The following is a 16,513-nucleotide window of genomic DNA, read 5'->3' on the forward strand; positions in this document are numbered from 1 at the left end:
AGGAAAATGTGCAGGAGTGCAGGTATGACCTTAGATACAGCAAAGAAATGATGACAACAAGGAAAGGGACTTCTTGCATCCGTCTCGGTTTGATTTGTATTTAAAAACTGTAGCCGTTGGGAGGGCGTTGTCATAGTCTTGGGATGTGGGGTACTGGGTTTGCAGTGGACTTATATATTTATGTCCAGTCACAGTTTAATATGAGCAACTGGCTATAGTTTATGGGATGGAAAAACCATATGCTTCAGTAGAAGCCAATTTTCTTTTTCTTCTTTCAATAGTCAATGTGGAAGGGATGGCTAACGGAGCTCGAGTGGGAAGGAAGCTATTGTTTACAATGGTTGTGGTTGATTTCTTAAGCATGAAATTTTTAGAGTGGAATCGAAGATATCAATGCAATAATCACATCTATTTACTTGGCAAACATCGCCCAAGTAACCAGAATATTATATCCAATTACGATCAAGGCAAACCCAACTTCGCTAATCACCTAAAATTAACCATAGTCTAAGATATGTAGGAGAAAAACAGAAGCAAAGGACACAGGAATTGACATCATCCCCTTGCAGTCACACTGCTTAAGACCCGGCAGAATTTAAGGCCACCTCTCGAAGGCTATATAAACATTACGTGAAACCATTTACAAATTACAGTATATGAAAATGAAAAAGTACCTAGGCTCAGAGAGCTGCAGTACTAGCATACAAGACATATTCTTCTGAAAGGAGGTGTATCATTGTGTCACTCAATAAAAGCTGCCTAATAATGTTTATGCACACACATATGCCAAATGCCAATCCTCCATAGTCTATAAAGAAGACAATATGGCATAGCTACATGCCATATAGAGATATCCCAGAAAGAACAAATGTATAAAAGAAACTACAGCAGGAAATCTAAACTTATGTATGAGCTGCCAAAATAACATCATCTGCTACTCTGCTAGCATATTCATGCATTGACATAATAACAAGCGTATCATGAGCGAGTGCAACACTTGAGCACAGTTGACATGGAAGAAATCAGAAGGGGAAGGCAACTGGAAGCTGAGGCTCATGGTGGCCATACCAGAACTTGTAACATTTTCATGATTAATAACACATTAGCGCCAGGAACACGGTGTTCAGGAGGTGGCTCAGAATTTGTTGTCCTAGAAGGGAATCAGAACTAGACCAACAGCTGAACTGTATAAACCCCAAAAAATGGCTTCACTCTTACTGTAATTGCTCAAAAACAGTCTACTTTCTGTACGTGATTACCCAGATTGTTTTTGTCCAAAAAAAAAAAAAAAAATTAGACAGATTTTTTGTAAGACTCTGGCTTACGTAAGGGAATCAGTAGCAAACACACGAGTTTTGTAACACACTGGCTTTCTCTCTAATATACAAACGAGTACAAGGAGGAACCTGGTAATGGGTCTAGGGAAAACATATAATCCGGTTAAGTATTACACTACATTAAAGATGGAATGCTTTGTGTAAGTAAAAAACACAAATCCATATATTGATCAGAGCAAATGCCAAAGTCATTTGCAAAATTTGACACCCCTAGTATCATTATTATTCATTCATATTTTGCATCTCTAAATTTATAAATTTAATCAATTTAACCTTCTTTAGTCAAAAGCATTTCATAAATTTAATCATTTTAGACAATTATTTAAGAGGCCGTGACCACTTACGCAATTTTAGAACAAAAATTGCCCACTTACTCCAGCAAGAGTTTTTTAACCTCATTTACCCAATCTAACCTCTAGAGACAGTTTTGCCCCTATAATAACTCTTTCCTCTCAGACTCTCTCTCTCACTCTATCTCTCTCTGTGCCGCGCACCACCTCAGGCTCCGGTCTCTCTCTATCTCTCTGCTCCGGCGCACCACACCAGGCTCCGGTCTCTCTCTATCTCTCTATCTCTCTGCTCCGGCGCCCCACCTCAGGCTCCGGGCCACCACCTCCATCCAGTCCCCACTGCCATCAGAAACGATCGTCAACCGTCATAGGTCCCTCAAGCCAGCCCCCAGATCGGAGCTCAACCCCCAAGCGCCGCCGTCACCGAACCAGACTCTCTCTCTCTCTCTCTTACTGCCATGGCTGTTCCGGCACTCCACTTTCAGCTTCAGGCCAACCTCGATCGATCCACCTCCGGCGTCACCAACAACCAAACCACAGATCCACCGATCCAAGGCCCACAGCCACAACTCAGCCCCCAACTCCGATCCGACTCCGAACCCAGGCCGAATCGACTCCGCTCCAACGTGAAACACGCTCCAACGACTCCTCACAGTCCGGTGGATGCCCAGATCAATTCCTGGGTGCCCAGATGTTTTTTTTTTGTTTTTTTGGTATAATGAGATTTTTTTTTATTTTTTTTTGTATCTGTAATGGTTCATTTGAGGGAAATTATATGATTATTGGAGGGTAATAATATCATTATTGGGGCAATAACATGATTATTAGGAGGCAATAATATGATTATTGGGTGGCAATAATATGATTATTGGGAGACAATAATATGATTATAAATTGATCAATTGTGCCTGTAGTGTATTCATTTAGGTTTTGAGAGTTCATACAATTCACTGGACGACAATAATATGATTATTGGAGGAAATAATATGATTTTTGGGAGGCAATAATATGATTATTGGGGGGCAATAATATGATTACTAGGGGGCAATAATATTGTTACTGGGTATTATTAGGGACCGGTCGCCGGATTCAGGTCACCGGATTCCGGTCACCGGTCCTCGGATTCCTGTCACCGGAGTCCGAGGCCGGCCACTAGTCACCGGAGTCCGGCAAGGTAACCAACGACTTCTCTCTCTAAGTGAGAAAGAAGGAGAGGGCAAAAAAGTCCCAAAAATAAATAAAAAGAATAAAAAAAGAATTAATTGGGTAATAGGGAAATAATCCCTTAGAGTGTTTTGGGTAAATGGGGTTTTTAAACTCTTCGTTGTGCAAGTGGGCAATTGTTAAGCAGAAATTGGGTAAATGATCATTTCCCCATTATTTAACTACAATATGAATTTTGTTTAAGGATATGAGAGAATAGAGAGATTGATGAGAGAATTGTATATTATTATTGAGAATAGGAGCCCTATATATAGGGATTACAAAGTACATATTCTAATGTTACAAGGAATACTAATCCGACTAGGATTAGGAAATCTAGAACCTTCTCTCCTATTACTACTCCTAGTTTGATAAGGCACACTAAGTTGATTTTCCTTCAACACTCCCCCTTGTGCCGCTCAAACTTGGTGGTGACGCTTCATCCGTTGCCTCGTTAAAAACCTTGCCAGGTAACAAAAACCCTGTGGGACAAAAATAATCCTGGTCGAAGGACAAAAAGAGCACAACACGTCCTTCACTCTTTGAGATTGAACATGTAGACATCATAACTCCCCCTGATGTCGATATCTCTCCTTGATTGCTACAATCATGGGAGTTCGGATAACTTTTTCAATCCGATGCTCTTCACATGTTTCTCGAAGGTGGATTTAGGTAACGACTTAGTGAATAAGTCCGCTACATATCCCTTTCCAATCAAGTAGTCACTTTAGTGAGTGTTTCAACCTCGTTGCAAACGTGCTCCGTGGTCTAGAGCCACTTGACTTGGGAAAATGAAGTTCACAAGAACCTTCATTATATTCCGTATCCAGATCCCCATAGAGATACGTAGTGACCACATTCGTAAGCTGCATGTTCAGTTATTCAGAAACTACCAAACTGACAAGGTAGTGGAGTGCAATGACATCCATTACGAGAGAATATGTCTTCTCGTAGTCGATTCCAGGGCGTTTTGTGAGAAACCTTGCGCCATAAGGTGAGATTATCATCTCTTTTTCTCATCACGCTATCTAACGAAGACCTATTAATGTCAACAGGTTTTATGTTAGGAGGTGTTGGCATCTCAAGCCCGAAAACCTTCCTCTTCGTTAGTGAATCAAATTCAACCTAGATCGCATCTTTCCATTTAGGCCAATCTGCTCTACGTTGGCATTCCTTTCAACGGAGTAAGGTTCGATGTCATTGGTCTCAATAATTCCACGTCCTCATGTACACTAGTGTAGTTTGTAGAGATCTCTATATTCTCAGGAGTTGGTTCTAACATTGAGGCGTCCCCCAACGATGTCTCTTGGACGTAACCACAATCCAGAATATTCTCATGAGACGGATTTTGAGTATCAATGATCAATGGATCAAGTTGTGCCAAACTCGCTCTCTTCCTAGGGCGAGAATCCATCGAACCTATGGGTCTCCTACGCTCTTTAGCGGAACCCATGGCCTATGACGCCACTATGCCACATTGTGGCGTCACTATACCACCATCCATGGTGGTGGTGCCGTGCCCATCTCTTCTGGGTGGCGCCATGTCCTCTTGAGTGGACATCTATCCTTGCAGGTATGTTTGCAGCAGGTATATGTGATCTCGTCACTTTTTAGGGGATCAAGATGAGACATAGTGGGGATAGACCACGACAATTCCTGTCGTTCCTGTTGAACATAGACGTTCTAATCTCCCCCTAACGACGGGAAGACTGTCTCATCAAAGTGACAATTCGCAAATCTAGCGAAAAAAGAGATCGCCTGTCAAGGGTTTTACATGGCGGACTTTATGGTTGGAGACTTATGTCCAACACAAATATATATGCATTCGTTGCAATGACTCATGTTGATGCGCTATGGCGGCGCAATTGGCACATAAACCGCACACTCAAATATGCATAAGTACGAGATATTAGACTCGAACCCAATCACTAGCTGTAACGCAAATAAACGTGGAGTGGCTGCTATGAGTCGTAGACGAATGAGCATAGCTGCATGCGATATTGCATAACCCAAGAGGAAATATTGGTGCGCATTACCAAAGTCCGGGCTACCATCGTAGTCTTTTAATGGTGGTTTTTTCCGCGAGACCAATTGGGTGTGTACATGGGAATATGATACTTGATATCAATACCCAATGATATGCAATAGTCATCGAAAATTTTCGATGTAAACTCTCCAGCATTACGAGCGGACAATGGCACAACACGTGACCAGTGTGTTTGCATATCAACCAACACCATAACATGTCTATACGGTCCGCAAGTTAGTTGAATAGGTCCACAAATATCACCTTGGATTCTTTGTAAGAATGGTATATTTTCTTGGTGTCCTTTGCATAGGATGGTCTCGATCCTAATTTGGCTAAAGAGCAGGCTTTGTATAACGAATAATGGGCTTTAGAAACAACCAATGAGGATTTTGGTTGAGCCACGAAGTCACAAGTGACTTTAGAAGTAAATTTTGGATTGGAAAGAGCAGTGGTGGCGTCAATGCCACCCTGAGGCCGCAGGGGGGGACGGCGGCGCCGGCCAAGGATGGCCGGTTTCGGGGGTGAACAGCGCCGTGAGGCGCAGGGGCTCTTTCGGAGTCCAAAATCTGATTTTTACTTCCTTCCGTTCTGAAAAAGGGATGTCTGTGTGAAGTCTTTACTATACGGATCATCATATCATGACCTGGGTGTCCCAAACGGTCATGTCAAAGCCTATATGTGTCTGAATCCCATAAATCATCTCTCATAACATGATTAGATTCAATGACTCGAATAGTGGTTGCATACAACCCACTAGAGCGACACATAAGTTTCTCTAATACTCGTTTATGTCCGTAGTCATTAGAGGTGATGCAAAGGAACTCTTGTCCATTCTCACAATGTGTTTCCACATGAAAACCATTGGCTCTTATATCATTGAAGTAATAAAGTTCGAAAAATATGTCTACGACTTGAGATAAAATAAATCAATACTTTATTAATAATAACCAATGATTACATCAAAGTTTCGGGACCAAAATCTAATCCAACATAAAAATCAAACCGTAGACAAATCGTAGTCACTCAATCCGTTCGGTAATTTCAATTTAGTTGTGACCAGGTAAGGTAAGGCGAGATTTTGGGGGAGCGTTGCTCACTTTTAAAACCGTTCTCTCAGATCAAACCTTGCCTAGACATCACAAGTACTCTTGAGTACGCCTAGAGGGAAAAAGTTAATACAAAAAGTCATTTTATTGATTTAAGGCATAATTGCCATTACATAATTCTTGGAAATAATAAAGACTATTCTAAAAATAAAAATCTGCGGCATTTTGTCTTCATCGCCAGATTTAAAGTCTTTGTGAACTCGAAGTCTTGATCACCATGATGCGACTACCTTCGTAGGTACATTGCAAATTCAGGTCCATTGATCAGACGTTCCATATCAGAAATAGACACCATAAAGAGGATTCTCCCTTGATTGAGGCGCATTGGCGCAATATGCATAGTCCCTAAGACTGGTGGAGTTGGAAAGTGGTGCCCATGGCCAACGTTGGCTCCATGGTTTCCAACCCTATGTCCCTCAAAATCACGCCTCCTACGGTCGTGTGATTGTCGCCTTGAGCGATTACCTTCTTGAGCATTTCGATCGTATGGATCATGACGTCGATGGCGACTTTCTCTAGCCATAGGACGATGCTCTTGATAGCTATCTTGAAGCCTATCAAATCTTCTTTTCACAAGTTCATTGCCATGTCTTTCAGTAGTGGCCATAGCTTCAATAAGCTGTTGAAAACTTGTGATTCGTCTTGCATTTACATGAGTCCGGAATAAGTCAGAGGACCTCATAGCACAGACGGGGAAGGTATTGAGGGTTTTCTCAATCAACTGGTCTTCTGTGATCATCTTTCCACAGAGACGCATCATTACTCTGATGCGGAGGGCTTCCGAATAAAATAGCATGACCGTGTCAAATTCAGAGAAGCGAAGATCTTTCCATTCTGCTTCTGTATTCGGAAGTATGGAGTCACGAACATTGCCATATCGTTCGCGAAGCGCATGCCAAAGCTTTATGGCGCTATCCTCATTTATGAACTCAAACTGTAGGTCACTATCCATGTGACGTTTCATGAAGGCAAGTGCCTTGGAATTATCTTTCTCAGTTTGAGGGTCTGGAGCTGTTTCTATAGGACAAAGCTCTTGGATAGTATGCAATAAATCACGGGCAATAAGGTGGATCTCGACATCAATGATACAAATTAAGTACCTTTTGCCTGCATAATCCAATGGAACAAAATCGAGTTTGTTCATGTTTGACATCCTGAAAGATGAAACAAGAACAAGTTAGTTTCGGAGTCAATGCTTCCACGAAAACTAATATAAATAAGATTTCCGAGCTATGCTACCAAGAAATCGATTTCCAAGAATAATTGGATTAGACCAAAACAATGATGTTTATAAGGTCATAAATCGATGCTTGCGGACGCTCTTAGTCCGAAGTCTTACGAACGCTCTTAGTTCGTTAATAGCGTGAATCCCCACGATTCCGCTTACTCAAGAATCGAACCCACATTATAAGAAAGGTGCAGGTGGGCAGCAGGGGCTGCGGTGCAAGGCTGCAGGAGCAAGGCTGCATGAGGAAGGCTACAGGTGCACGGGCACGCAAGCAGTCAGCTGCGGACGCGGGGGTGCGCAGGCTGCAGCGAAGGAGCGCGTAGCGCCGGGCGTGCGAGGGCAGGCTGCAGCGAAGGCTCGGCTAGCTCGGGCTAGGGGCTGCGATGTGAATGGGTTTTCTGTTTTGTGGCTAGAACTCGTGCTGATAACGTGTTTAAGGATATGAGAGAATAGAGAGATTGATGAGAGAATTGTATATTATTATTGAGAATATGAGCCCTATATATAGGGATTACAAAGTACATATTCTAATGTTATAAGGAATACTAATCCGACTAGGATTAGGAAATCTAGAACCTTCTCTCCTATTACTACTCCTAGTTTGATAAGGCACACTAAGTTGATTTTCCTTCAACAAATTTAAATATCATACATAATTATAACATATCATCATTAATTAAACTTAAAATTATTATTCATTTTTTATTTATTCTTGGGAATCATATATATTTGTGCCACGTGTCAATACTATTTGGATCCGATATCTTATCTTTATCTCGGTTAAGATTTTATTCACCACATGTCGGCTGATGTGAGTTTTATTAAATTATGGATAAGATAACATTTTATATCTTAACTTTATTACTAATTTTAGTGCCACTTGTCAGACGTTGAAAGGCTGGTTAGATTACGTTTTTGAATTTTATCCGCCACGTGTCATATCCTATTTTTAGATCTCCTTTTCCAACCCTCCATAAATACAGAGTCACTCACTCCATCATATCTCACCAATTCACAAACACTTCTCTTCTCATATCAGAATCTTAAAAATTATGAATTTGTTTTTCATTTTATATTTTTGGTTCGTTGCTGCAATGAATAGGTTGCTGAAAATGCTGATGCAAGAGGAAGAATATGCCATTACAAGAAACCGCCAAAGAGCCCTGGTGATGCAGGCGGCTTCCTCGCAAATTCGGAGGATCCAAGAGGAAGAATCGCAATGGGGTGGTTCATGGCCCGGGCGCCAGTACCCACAAGAGATCGAGAAGTTATGGATCGACGATTGAAAGCTCTATACTTCACTTTGCCGTGCAGGTTTGAGGGCAATGTTGTCACGCCCTAACTCGAGTTAATTTTCTAATCTCGAGTTAAGGTGTGAATCACATCTTAATTATAGAACTAATATTTCTATAACCAAAATGTGACAAAAAAAATAAATAAATCGTGAACTAAAACTAGATAACAATATCTCAAAATTCCAGCGGAAGCATATATTACATAGTCTTTATCACATAGTACACTAGTACTCATTCTTTATTCCAAACAAACATAAAGGAAACACAAGTTTCACAACCCATTTGACATTATATACATATCGGAACTTCTTGCCCTAGTATCTTGATTCCATACCTGCAAAATCTGTTAAGGGGTGAGTTCAACCAGCGGCTCAGTAGGGACATAAAAACTTCCTCATGGATAATTGACCAAAGATAATACCATCATGTATTTCAATTATAACATGCATATCAAACAATGATGCAATCCAACTCCATTTATATACCCGTTAATCCATATATCAGAATATGCAAGCCTACACGTCCCATACCGTGTACTTTACAGTTTTGCAACTGTGACTTAAATATCCAAACATATAAATTAACCCCCAGACTCAACCAAATCCCCCAAACCCCTTTTGCTAGTCATCTTGTCTGAAACATTGATATCCAAGCCCAAATCACCCAAATATAACGACAATTATACTGCCGATATTCTAAACCTAATTGTGCACACATGCTCACTTGAGCTTGATCCCTACAATGTTTAGACTCAACTACACAAAAGATAATTCCCACGATCACCAAATAATCATAATTTTCCCCCAACTCCTGTACACTTGATAAATAACAACCTCCATGAAAACATGCACTTACATCAATCAGCGTACAAAAATTGTACATGTAATTCAAATATCATCAAAGAAATTATTCATACATAATATTAACAAGAATAACATAAACACGAAGCACATAAAATCAATATCCAATCATAAAAAGTTTCCCCGAGATCCCCCTACCTTATTTCCGATAATCGTAGACAATACAAAATAAAATCAAGCCTCCTAGGTCGTCAAAAAAATAGTTTCACCAAATCTGAACTTTCTTTCCACCACCAATAGAAAGAGCTCGTCAAGACAAATCCGTAGGAGAAAACGGATCCTAAATCGGACTTACGGTTCAAAAGTTATGCCAAAAACAAATGAGAGAGAAAATGGAAAGGGTGCGGCTATTGCTACCCTACCATTTTCTTAGTTCACCTTATAAACATTTGAGTTATTAAAATACTATGTTACCCAAGTGCAAAATGACTAATAAGTACACTAATTTTCTAAAATCTAAATTTGTAAGGACAACTAAATACATAACCAATTAAGTAAGTACAAAGACTACTTAATTTCTCATTGGATAACATTGATCTTCATCTTCTCCACCCCAATTTGAATATTTTACTATTTTTTGGTCTTTTTATTATTGACTCCTCATCGTTAATTTGTTATTCAATTTGCAAACCATTAGTGTGAACTTCATCAAAATCTTTGCGATACCATTTGTGAACATTGATGTAAAAGTATAAAACACCAACAACAAAAAAATCAATCTCTTCTTCATTGCTCATAGTTGTTAACTTACTAATCTTTTGGCATTGATTGAAATAGATGAACATTGAAACTAAATGAAAAAATTAAAAAAATGGAAGTAAATCAGATTATGATTTTATTAAGAAACTTTAATATATTTTAGTTCTTTTATTGGTATAAATTAAATGAGAGATTTTAGTTAAAAAAAATATTTTTCAATTGGATATGTCATAGAAGGATATTTTTAGAAGGATAAATGAGTTAGATAAGTATATTTAATAATAGAAATTAAAATATAGGGTGTAATGAGCAAGTATGGTGAACAAAGAAAATGGAAGGGTGGATAGCCGCACCCAAATGGAAATTCCGAAATGTAGGAGAGAGAAACTCCGAAAATTGTGGGGAAAATAGCTGAAGCGGGTTAGACTATTTATAGGGTCGGGTAAACCAACATAATGGGTAAGTTTTATGATTTTGGTCTATGTATGAATGACACTTGTCAAGGCATCTCTAAAATTTCAACACATGGGCGCCACGTTTCTTAATCTGATTGATCTCTCCTTCATTATTTGCCACATGTCAAACATCTGATATACATATTCCAACTTGCAACACGTAGGGCTGCTGTCCTTGGTCACTAAGTAATGCATACGGACCAATAATAACGCGACATGTGTCCAAACTAATGTAATTTCCACTCAAACTTCAAAAAGTCATTAAAAATAGCTGGAGAATCCGAAAAAATCACCGAAAATTGCTACGAACTTGTGAAGATGTCTACTTTATTCTTATGTAACTGAAAATAAAATTTGACCTACTAAAAAAAAAATTTCAAGAGCTTTAAAACTAGTAAAATTGGATAAAAAAAATTTTCAATAATAACTTTCCACTTTAAAATTTATAAATTTAAAATTCAGGTTGTCACAAATGTGTTTCGCATAAGGTACAGAATGCAACATTAGTGTTATGATAATCAAAGTAATGACAATATGTTGTTGGAGAGGAAAGATCCCACATTAGAAAAATGATAAATAAAAATATAACTTGTAAATGGGTGGATCACACTCAATTGTACCGAGACCTTTTGTGATTAAAACCCAACACCTAATGGGTGGTTAAGTTGGGACAGTATCAGTACAATGGTGGGCCACGGGCAACACTTATCGCTGCTTAACATGTTTACTGTATAATATAAAGATTACTCAGCTGTGAATCTTCACTATATTTCCGCATTCAAACACGTTTACTTTTTCCAAGTGATACGTAAAACTATGGATTTTGAATCTTCACTATATTTCCGCTTTCAAACATATTTGCTTTTTCCAAGTGACGCTTAAAACTACGTATTTTGATTCGTAATTTTTTAGAGTAACGACATAGCTTTAATAAGAAGATGATCCTCAGACCGTAGTTCATAATACGAAATTGTCCATAATGTTACAATGTTTAAAAATGTGCATATTTATTCATCACTTTCACTCTCTCTTTCACATTTTTTCTTCAAAAACCTAGTCTTTAAAGAAGGGACGAAGTCACGAAACATCTTTATGTTACACATTAAAATAACTTTTAGATTAGGAGGAGTAAATAGAATTTCTCAATTTAAAGATGGATTTCTCGAGGCAATTTGGGCTCAAACCCGGGTTACCTTCGACCCATATGTTCTCATTCGGTTAGACCAAACCCGACCGACATCTCGCCCTCGTAGCAGAGCTACAAGTTAAAAGAAGCTCCCAAAAGTCCAAAACCCTCGACAAGAGTCGAGACATAAAAACTGTCTCTCTTCAGTGCTGGGTTTCTCTTCTCTCTTCTCTACAGACTCCAAATGGAAGACCCTTCTTCTTCTTCTTCTTCGACTCGTTGTTTGCCCAAACCCAGTGACCTCTCCAAACACCAACTGAGCTTTCTGAACCAGCACTTCCAAACCCACCAAGATCTTCTCCACAAAGCTCCTCCTCTTCACACCTCGCTCCGCACCCGCTCCTCTCATTTGGATTCTCTTCTCCTACACCTCAAAGCATCTCTCACCCAACGCACCGTTTCATGGATTCGTCGCTCCTTTTCGGCCAAAACCGCACTTCACAACATAGACATCAGTCTCCAGAATCTCAACCTCGTCACTTCCCAATGTTCGTGCACTGTTCTTCCCCATCTGGGTTTTCAAAAGCTTCATTCTTTTCATTTTTCTTTTTGAATATTTTAGCTTTCTTTTTTGAAATTTGGGTTCTTTTTTTTTGTTGGGTTTGGTATTATAGGTGGGAGTGGTTGGAAAAAGTTGCAGAGAGTTTTGGGTACAGAGCTTCCTCAGCTTGCAAAGGAAGTAAAGCGAATCGAGACCATTCACAGTTATCTTGGTGAGTTAGGAATGCCTACTTTGTCTACTTCAATGTCAGAGATTTGGTGCTTACTTCAACTAAAAATAGTGTATTTGATCTGTTATAATTTTTGGGTACTTGACCCTTTGGCAAATATAGTCATTAATTTATCTCCATTTCAGAATCCAATTCAAACAGTCAATCAACTTCTAATTCTGGATAATTCACATTGCCTTTTTTTTTTTTTTTTTCATGTTGTTTATGATAGCTGAGGGTATGTTAACTAAGCAATGCTAGAGAGGACAGTATCGTAGGTTAGTAATGGGACTTGATAAGGAAAGAATAAACTTCTCCCTGTCGTGATGAATTTCCCTGTGATCTTTTACTCATCCTAGCGCCTAGGAATGCTTAGTTAAGGGTTCACAGCTCAAATATAGTACCTGTGATATTTGCTTAGGTGACTTGACCGAAAAAAACTTAACTTTATTTCCAAAGATTGAGGAATGAAAGGTAATGATTCTTTTATTATTCTGCAGAATGCAGATTAGCATAAGTTACTATTAATATATTTTTAATTGCATATAAGTAGAGATAACCTTACTACCAGTATATTCTTTACATATCATTCTACCATTTTAGGAAGATATGAATTATATACATTACAACATAAAGAAAATATGCCTTCTTGTTTTATGTGATTCATAAAATTTGGTATCTTATTCAGAATCTTTGGTTACACACCACACAGTTATTGAAACCATACATAATTTTTATAAGTCTCTCCAGAGTGATTATGGGATCTCATAAATGAAAGTGTGATTTGTTCTTTGTTTGATTGTTTATGCTTACAATTCTTATGACTAAATCTCTAATCCCGTTCTTGTAATGTTCATGTTATCTTCGACCTAGTGTTTCCTTCAAAATGCTTGTGATATCAACTCTCAAATTTCAAACTTTTTTGATGTTACTACTTATTAGATTATTTTTCTCAATTTCCAATTTTTGCTTTTCTATGGTTTTGAGCTATGCGATATATGTAAAATGTTTTTTTTTTTTTCTATTTTGCTTTTTCATCTTCTTTATCATAGCTGAGGATATTTCTCTACCTATCAACAATTTGATTTGTGCCCGTGGTTTCAGTTTTTCTCTTTATTCAGATTGTTTCTGCTCACAATTTGTTTGGGGCCGCCCTCTCTATCTCTCTGTGTTTGTCACAAGCTAAACTACCCTCTTAATCTTTCAGAGACTACTCTACAGTTAGAAGCTCTGGTTGGAGATCTAGAAGATGCAGTTTTCTGTTTTGTGAATTGCCATAGTGGAAAAATGTTCTCTGCAATGCTATCAAATTCATCAGTATCTACTGGAACATTTTTTCTTTTCTTTTCATTTTTCATGTTATATACTGATGCATCTTTGACTAGTAATCAATTGAAAAGGGCCAATTAATCATTCTGGTATCTCTGGAATGCAGAACTCTGGAACAAAGCAGGAAAAGTTGCTTCAGGCCATAAAAGCTTTGAATGATTTGGAAGTGTTGGTTGGCCTTGTGAAACTTCGACCACAGTGGCATCATCTTCTGAAATCTGTTGATGCTAGGGTGGACAAAACTTTGGCTGTTCTTCGTCCACAAGTCTTTGCAGATCACCGAGCATTTCTCGCTTCTCTTGGATGGCCACCAAAACTTTCGACATTAAAAATAGAAAGTGAGCTCTCAGGCCTTTCAAATCCATTAATCTCAATGCAAGGAGAAAAAAGGAGGAGTTATTCAGATAGCTTTTTAGCTCTTTGTGCTTTACAGCATATACAAACAAGGAGGGAAAACCGACAACTCAACCTCTCAGGACAAAAGGAGTGCATAATACAGCTTTGGGCCATCGATGAATTGGTGTCTCCTATTGCATCACGCATGGAATACCATTTCTCAAAGTGGGTTGATCAACCTGAGTTTATATTTGAGCTTGCCTACAAAATCACAAGGGATTTTATTGTAGGCGTGGATGATGTCTTGCAGCCTCTGATTGATAGAGCAAGATTGATAAGCTACAGTGCCAAAGAAGCTTGGGTTTCTTCCATGGTACAACTGCTTTCTGAATTTTTGGCAAAAAGAATTTTCTCTTCTCTTGCCGAAAAATACCAGGAGAAACAGATGAAATCCGAAGTCATATTGTCATGGCTTCATCTCATTGACCTTATTGTTTTATTTGATAAACGGATTCAGTCACTTTTAAGTTCTGAAACCAGTCTGTTTTCAACAGAATTAGAAAGGGTGGAGAGTCTCTCCGGGAACACTTCAGTGTTGATGATATTTGGTAATAGACCAGACTGGCTCAAGATTTGGGCAAAGATAGAGCTCAAGAATGCCTGCGATAAACTTAAAACAGATTTGAATGATGAAAGAGCTTGGACAGTAGATGGCAAAGAGGGAGCTGAGTTGCCCTTTGATACGCAACATTTTCTTATTTCTACAAGAGAAGACCATAAAGCCCCATTGATTGCAGAGTCTGCCCTTAGAACCACATGGGAGATGGTTGAAAGATGCCAAACTATGCCTGTCATCTTACCACGTTTACAGTTTATTAGATTAACTGCTGTCAGATTCCTGTGGTACTTTTTTAAAGTATTGCTTGTACATTGCAAGAGAACAGAAATTACTCCTGACAATCCAGATGATGAGGCCTTAGTTAGAGTATGTGGATCAATTAATGCTGCCAAATACATTGAATTGAAGCTTCGACAGTGGAGTGATGATGTAAATTTTTTGGAGATGAAACTTGCTGAAAATGATCCTAGCAACCAGAGAAAAGATGAGAATACTGATTATAATTTTTTCGGGGAAGAAATACAAAGCTTGTCTGAGCTCGCTACTAACTGGTTGATGGAGATCATTTCTGTTCTTCTTCGTCAGTTTGAAAATCTTTCATGGGAATATGTGCAAAAGATGAAACTCTATGAGCAACAGCTAGAAGACTTGGCTCCCGTGGAAATATCAGCAGCTGTGGATTTGAATATATCTGTGGATTTTGTTGAACCACTAGACGCTTTGAGATGTCATCTTATTCTTCTAAGAATGACTCTCAATGCCACAGATTTTTTAGATCTGTGGAGAAGTCTAGCTGAGGGGCTTGACCATTTCATATCTTGCAGTGGTATCACATGTCGCATTCAATTTTTCGATGGAGGGATCAATCAGTTTGAAACAGATATGCAAGCATTGTTCTCAGTTTTTCAGCCTTTCTGTGTTCGGCCCGAAGCATTTTTCCCTTCTACTAGAGAGATTATGATGCTGTTGAAAATGAAGAAAAGAAAAAGGCGAAGCATTTGCAGGTAATTTTCCAGTTTTTGTGATGGTGAGAATTGGAACAGAATTCTTGCATGTCTGGATTGCACAAACTGTGTACAAGCAGACCAAGAACTAAGAGGAGGGTTATTTCATAGGGAGGTTAACATGTGTGTGTGGGTAGAATCACTATTCACTCCCATAATATATTGTTCAGCAAAATGTCATGTATAGGGCAGGTCGTTCGAGTGCCACTGTAGAATCCCTTGGATAGGAAATCAAAGGGACATGTATTAAACTTAAGAGATTCAACATCTGAAATTCTGAATGAATGAGAATTTGACAGTAGTCGATCCACTGTGTTCCTCAGTTGAAATGAACTCTGTCTAGATTATAGTACATTGAATCTCCAACATGGCCTGTCCAATTTTGCTGCGGTGGTCTCTTGTTCCCCTTTGGTTACAGTCTCATGTATGCTAAATTGCAAATCGATTAGACCTTTGTTTACCTACATGGCTGCCTGTTAGGGTTGACAATTATTGAACCGACCGAATCTTAACGGAATGTTTTCAGGTTGAACCGACTTTTAGTTCAACAAAACGATAAAATTGAATTGAAATTGAACTGACTATATGGCTGCTTGTTTGGTTTGACAATTATCGACCGAATATTAACGGAATGTTTTCAGGTTGAACCGACTTTTATTAATGCTTGTGGATATTAACAGAATTGAAATTGAAAAATACCAAAAATGTTGCTTTAGTTTTTTTTATTTTATTAATTTTATTTTTTATGATCGGAATAAAATAATTTCATTAATGCTTGTGGATATTACATCCTAGGGGCATAACATTCTCTGAGATCACTTTAGGTC

The 16,513-nt window shown here is 38.6% G+C and overlaps 1 protein-coding gene across 1 annotated transcript; it reads left to right on the forward strand.

Moving 5' to 3' along the window:
* The first annotated feature begins 11,787 nt into the window (after positions 1-11,787).
* Positions 11,788-16,146, forward strand: LOC133745190 (RINT1-like protein MAG2L). Its single transcript, XM_062173211.1, has 4 exons — positions 11,788-12,176; positions 12,303-12,401; positions 13,606-13,715; positions 13,834-16,146. The coding sequence occupies exons 1-4, from the start codon at positions 11,873-11,875 to the stop codon at positions 15,688-15,690; spliced, it is 2,370 nt and encodes a 789-aa protein (XP_062029195.1). The 5' UTR covers positions 11,788-11,872; the 3' UTR covers positions 15,691-16,146.
* Positions 16,147-16,513: the final 367 nt, after the last annotated feature.

The sequence above is a fragment of the Rosa rugosa genome, chromosome 4 (genome assembly GCF_958449725.1).
Source record: "Rosa rugosa chromosome 4, drRosRugo1.1, whole genome shotgun sequence".
Classification (NCBI taxonomy): domain Eukaryota; kingdom Viridiplantae; phylum Streptophyta; class Magnoliopsida; order Rosales; family Rosaceae; genus Rosa; species Rosa rugosa.

Coding starts and splice junctions, on each gene's coding strand:
- LOC133745190 (XM_062173211.1), top strand. CDS start 11,873: ATGGAAGACCCTTCTTCTTCTTCTTCTTCGACTCGTTGTTTGCCCAAA. Junction 12,402..13,605: donor GACCATTCACAGTTATCTTG/GTGAGTTAGGAA, acceptor TTAATCTTTCAG/AGACTACTCTACAGTTAGAA. Junction 13,716..13,833: donor CAATGCTATCAAATTCATCA/GTATCTACTGGA, acceptor TCTGGAATGCAG/AACTCTGGAACAAAGCAGGA.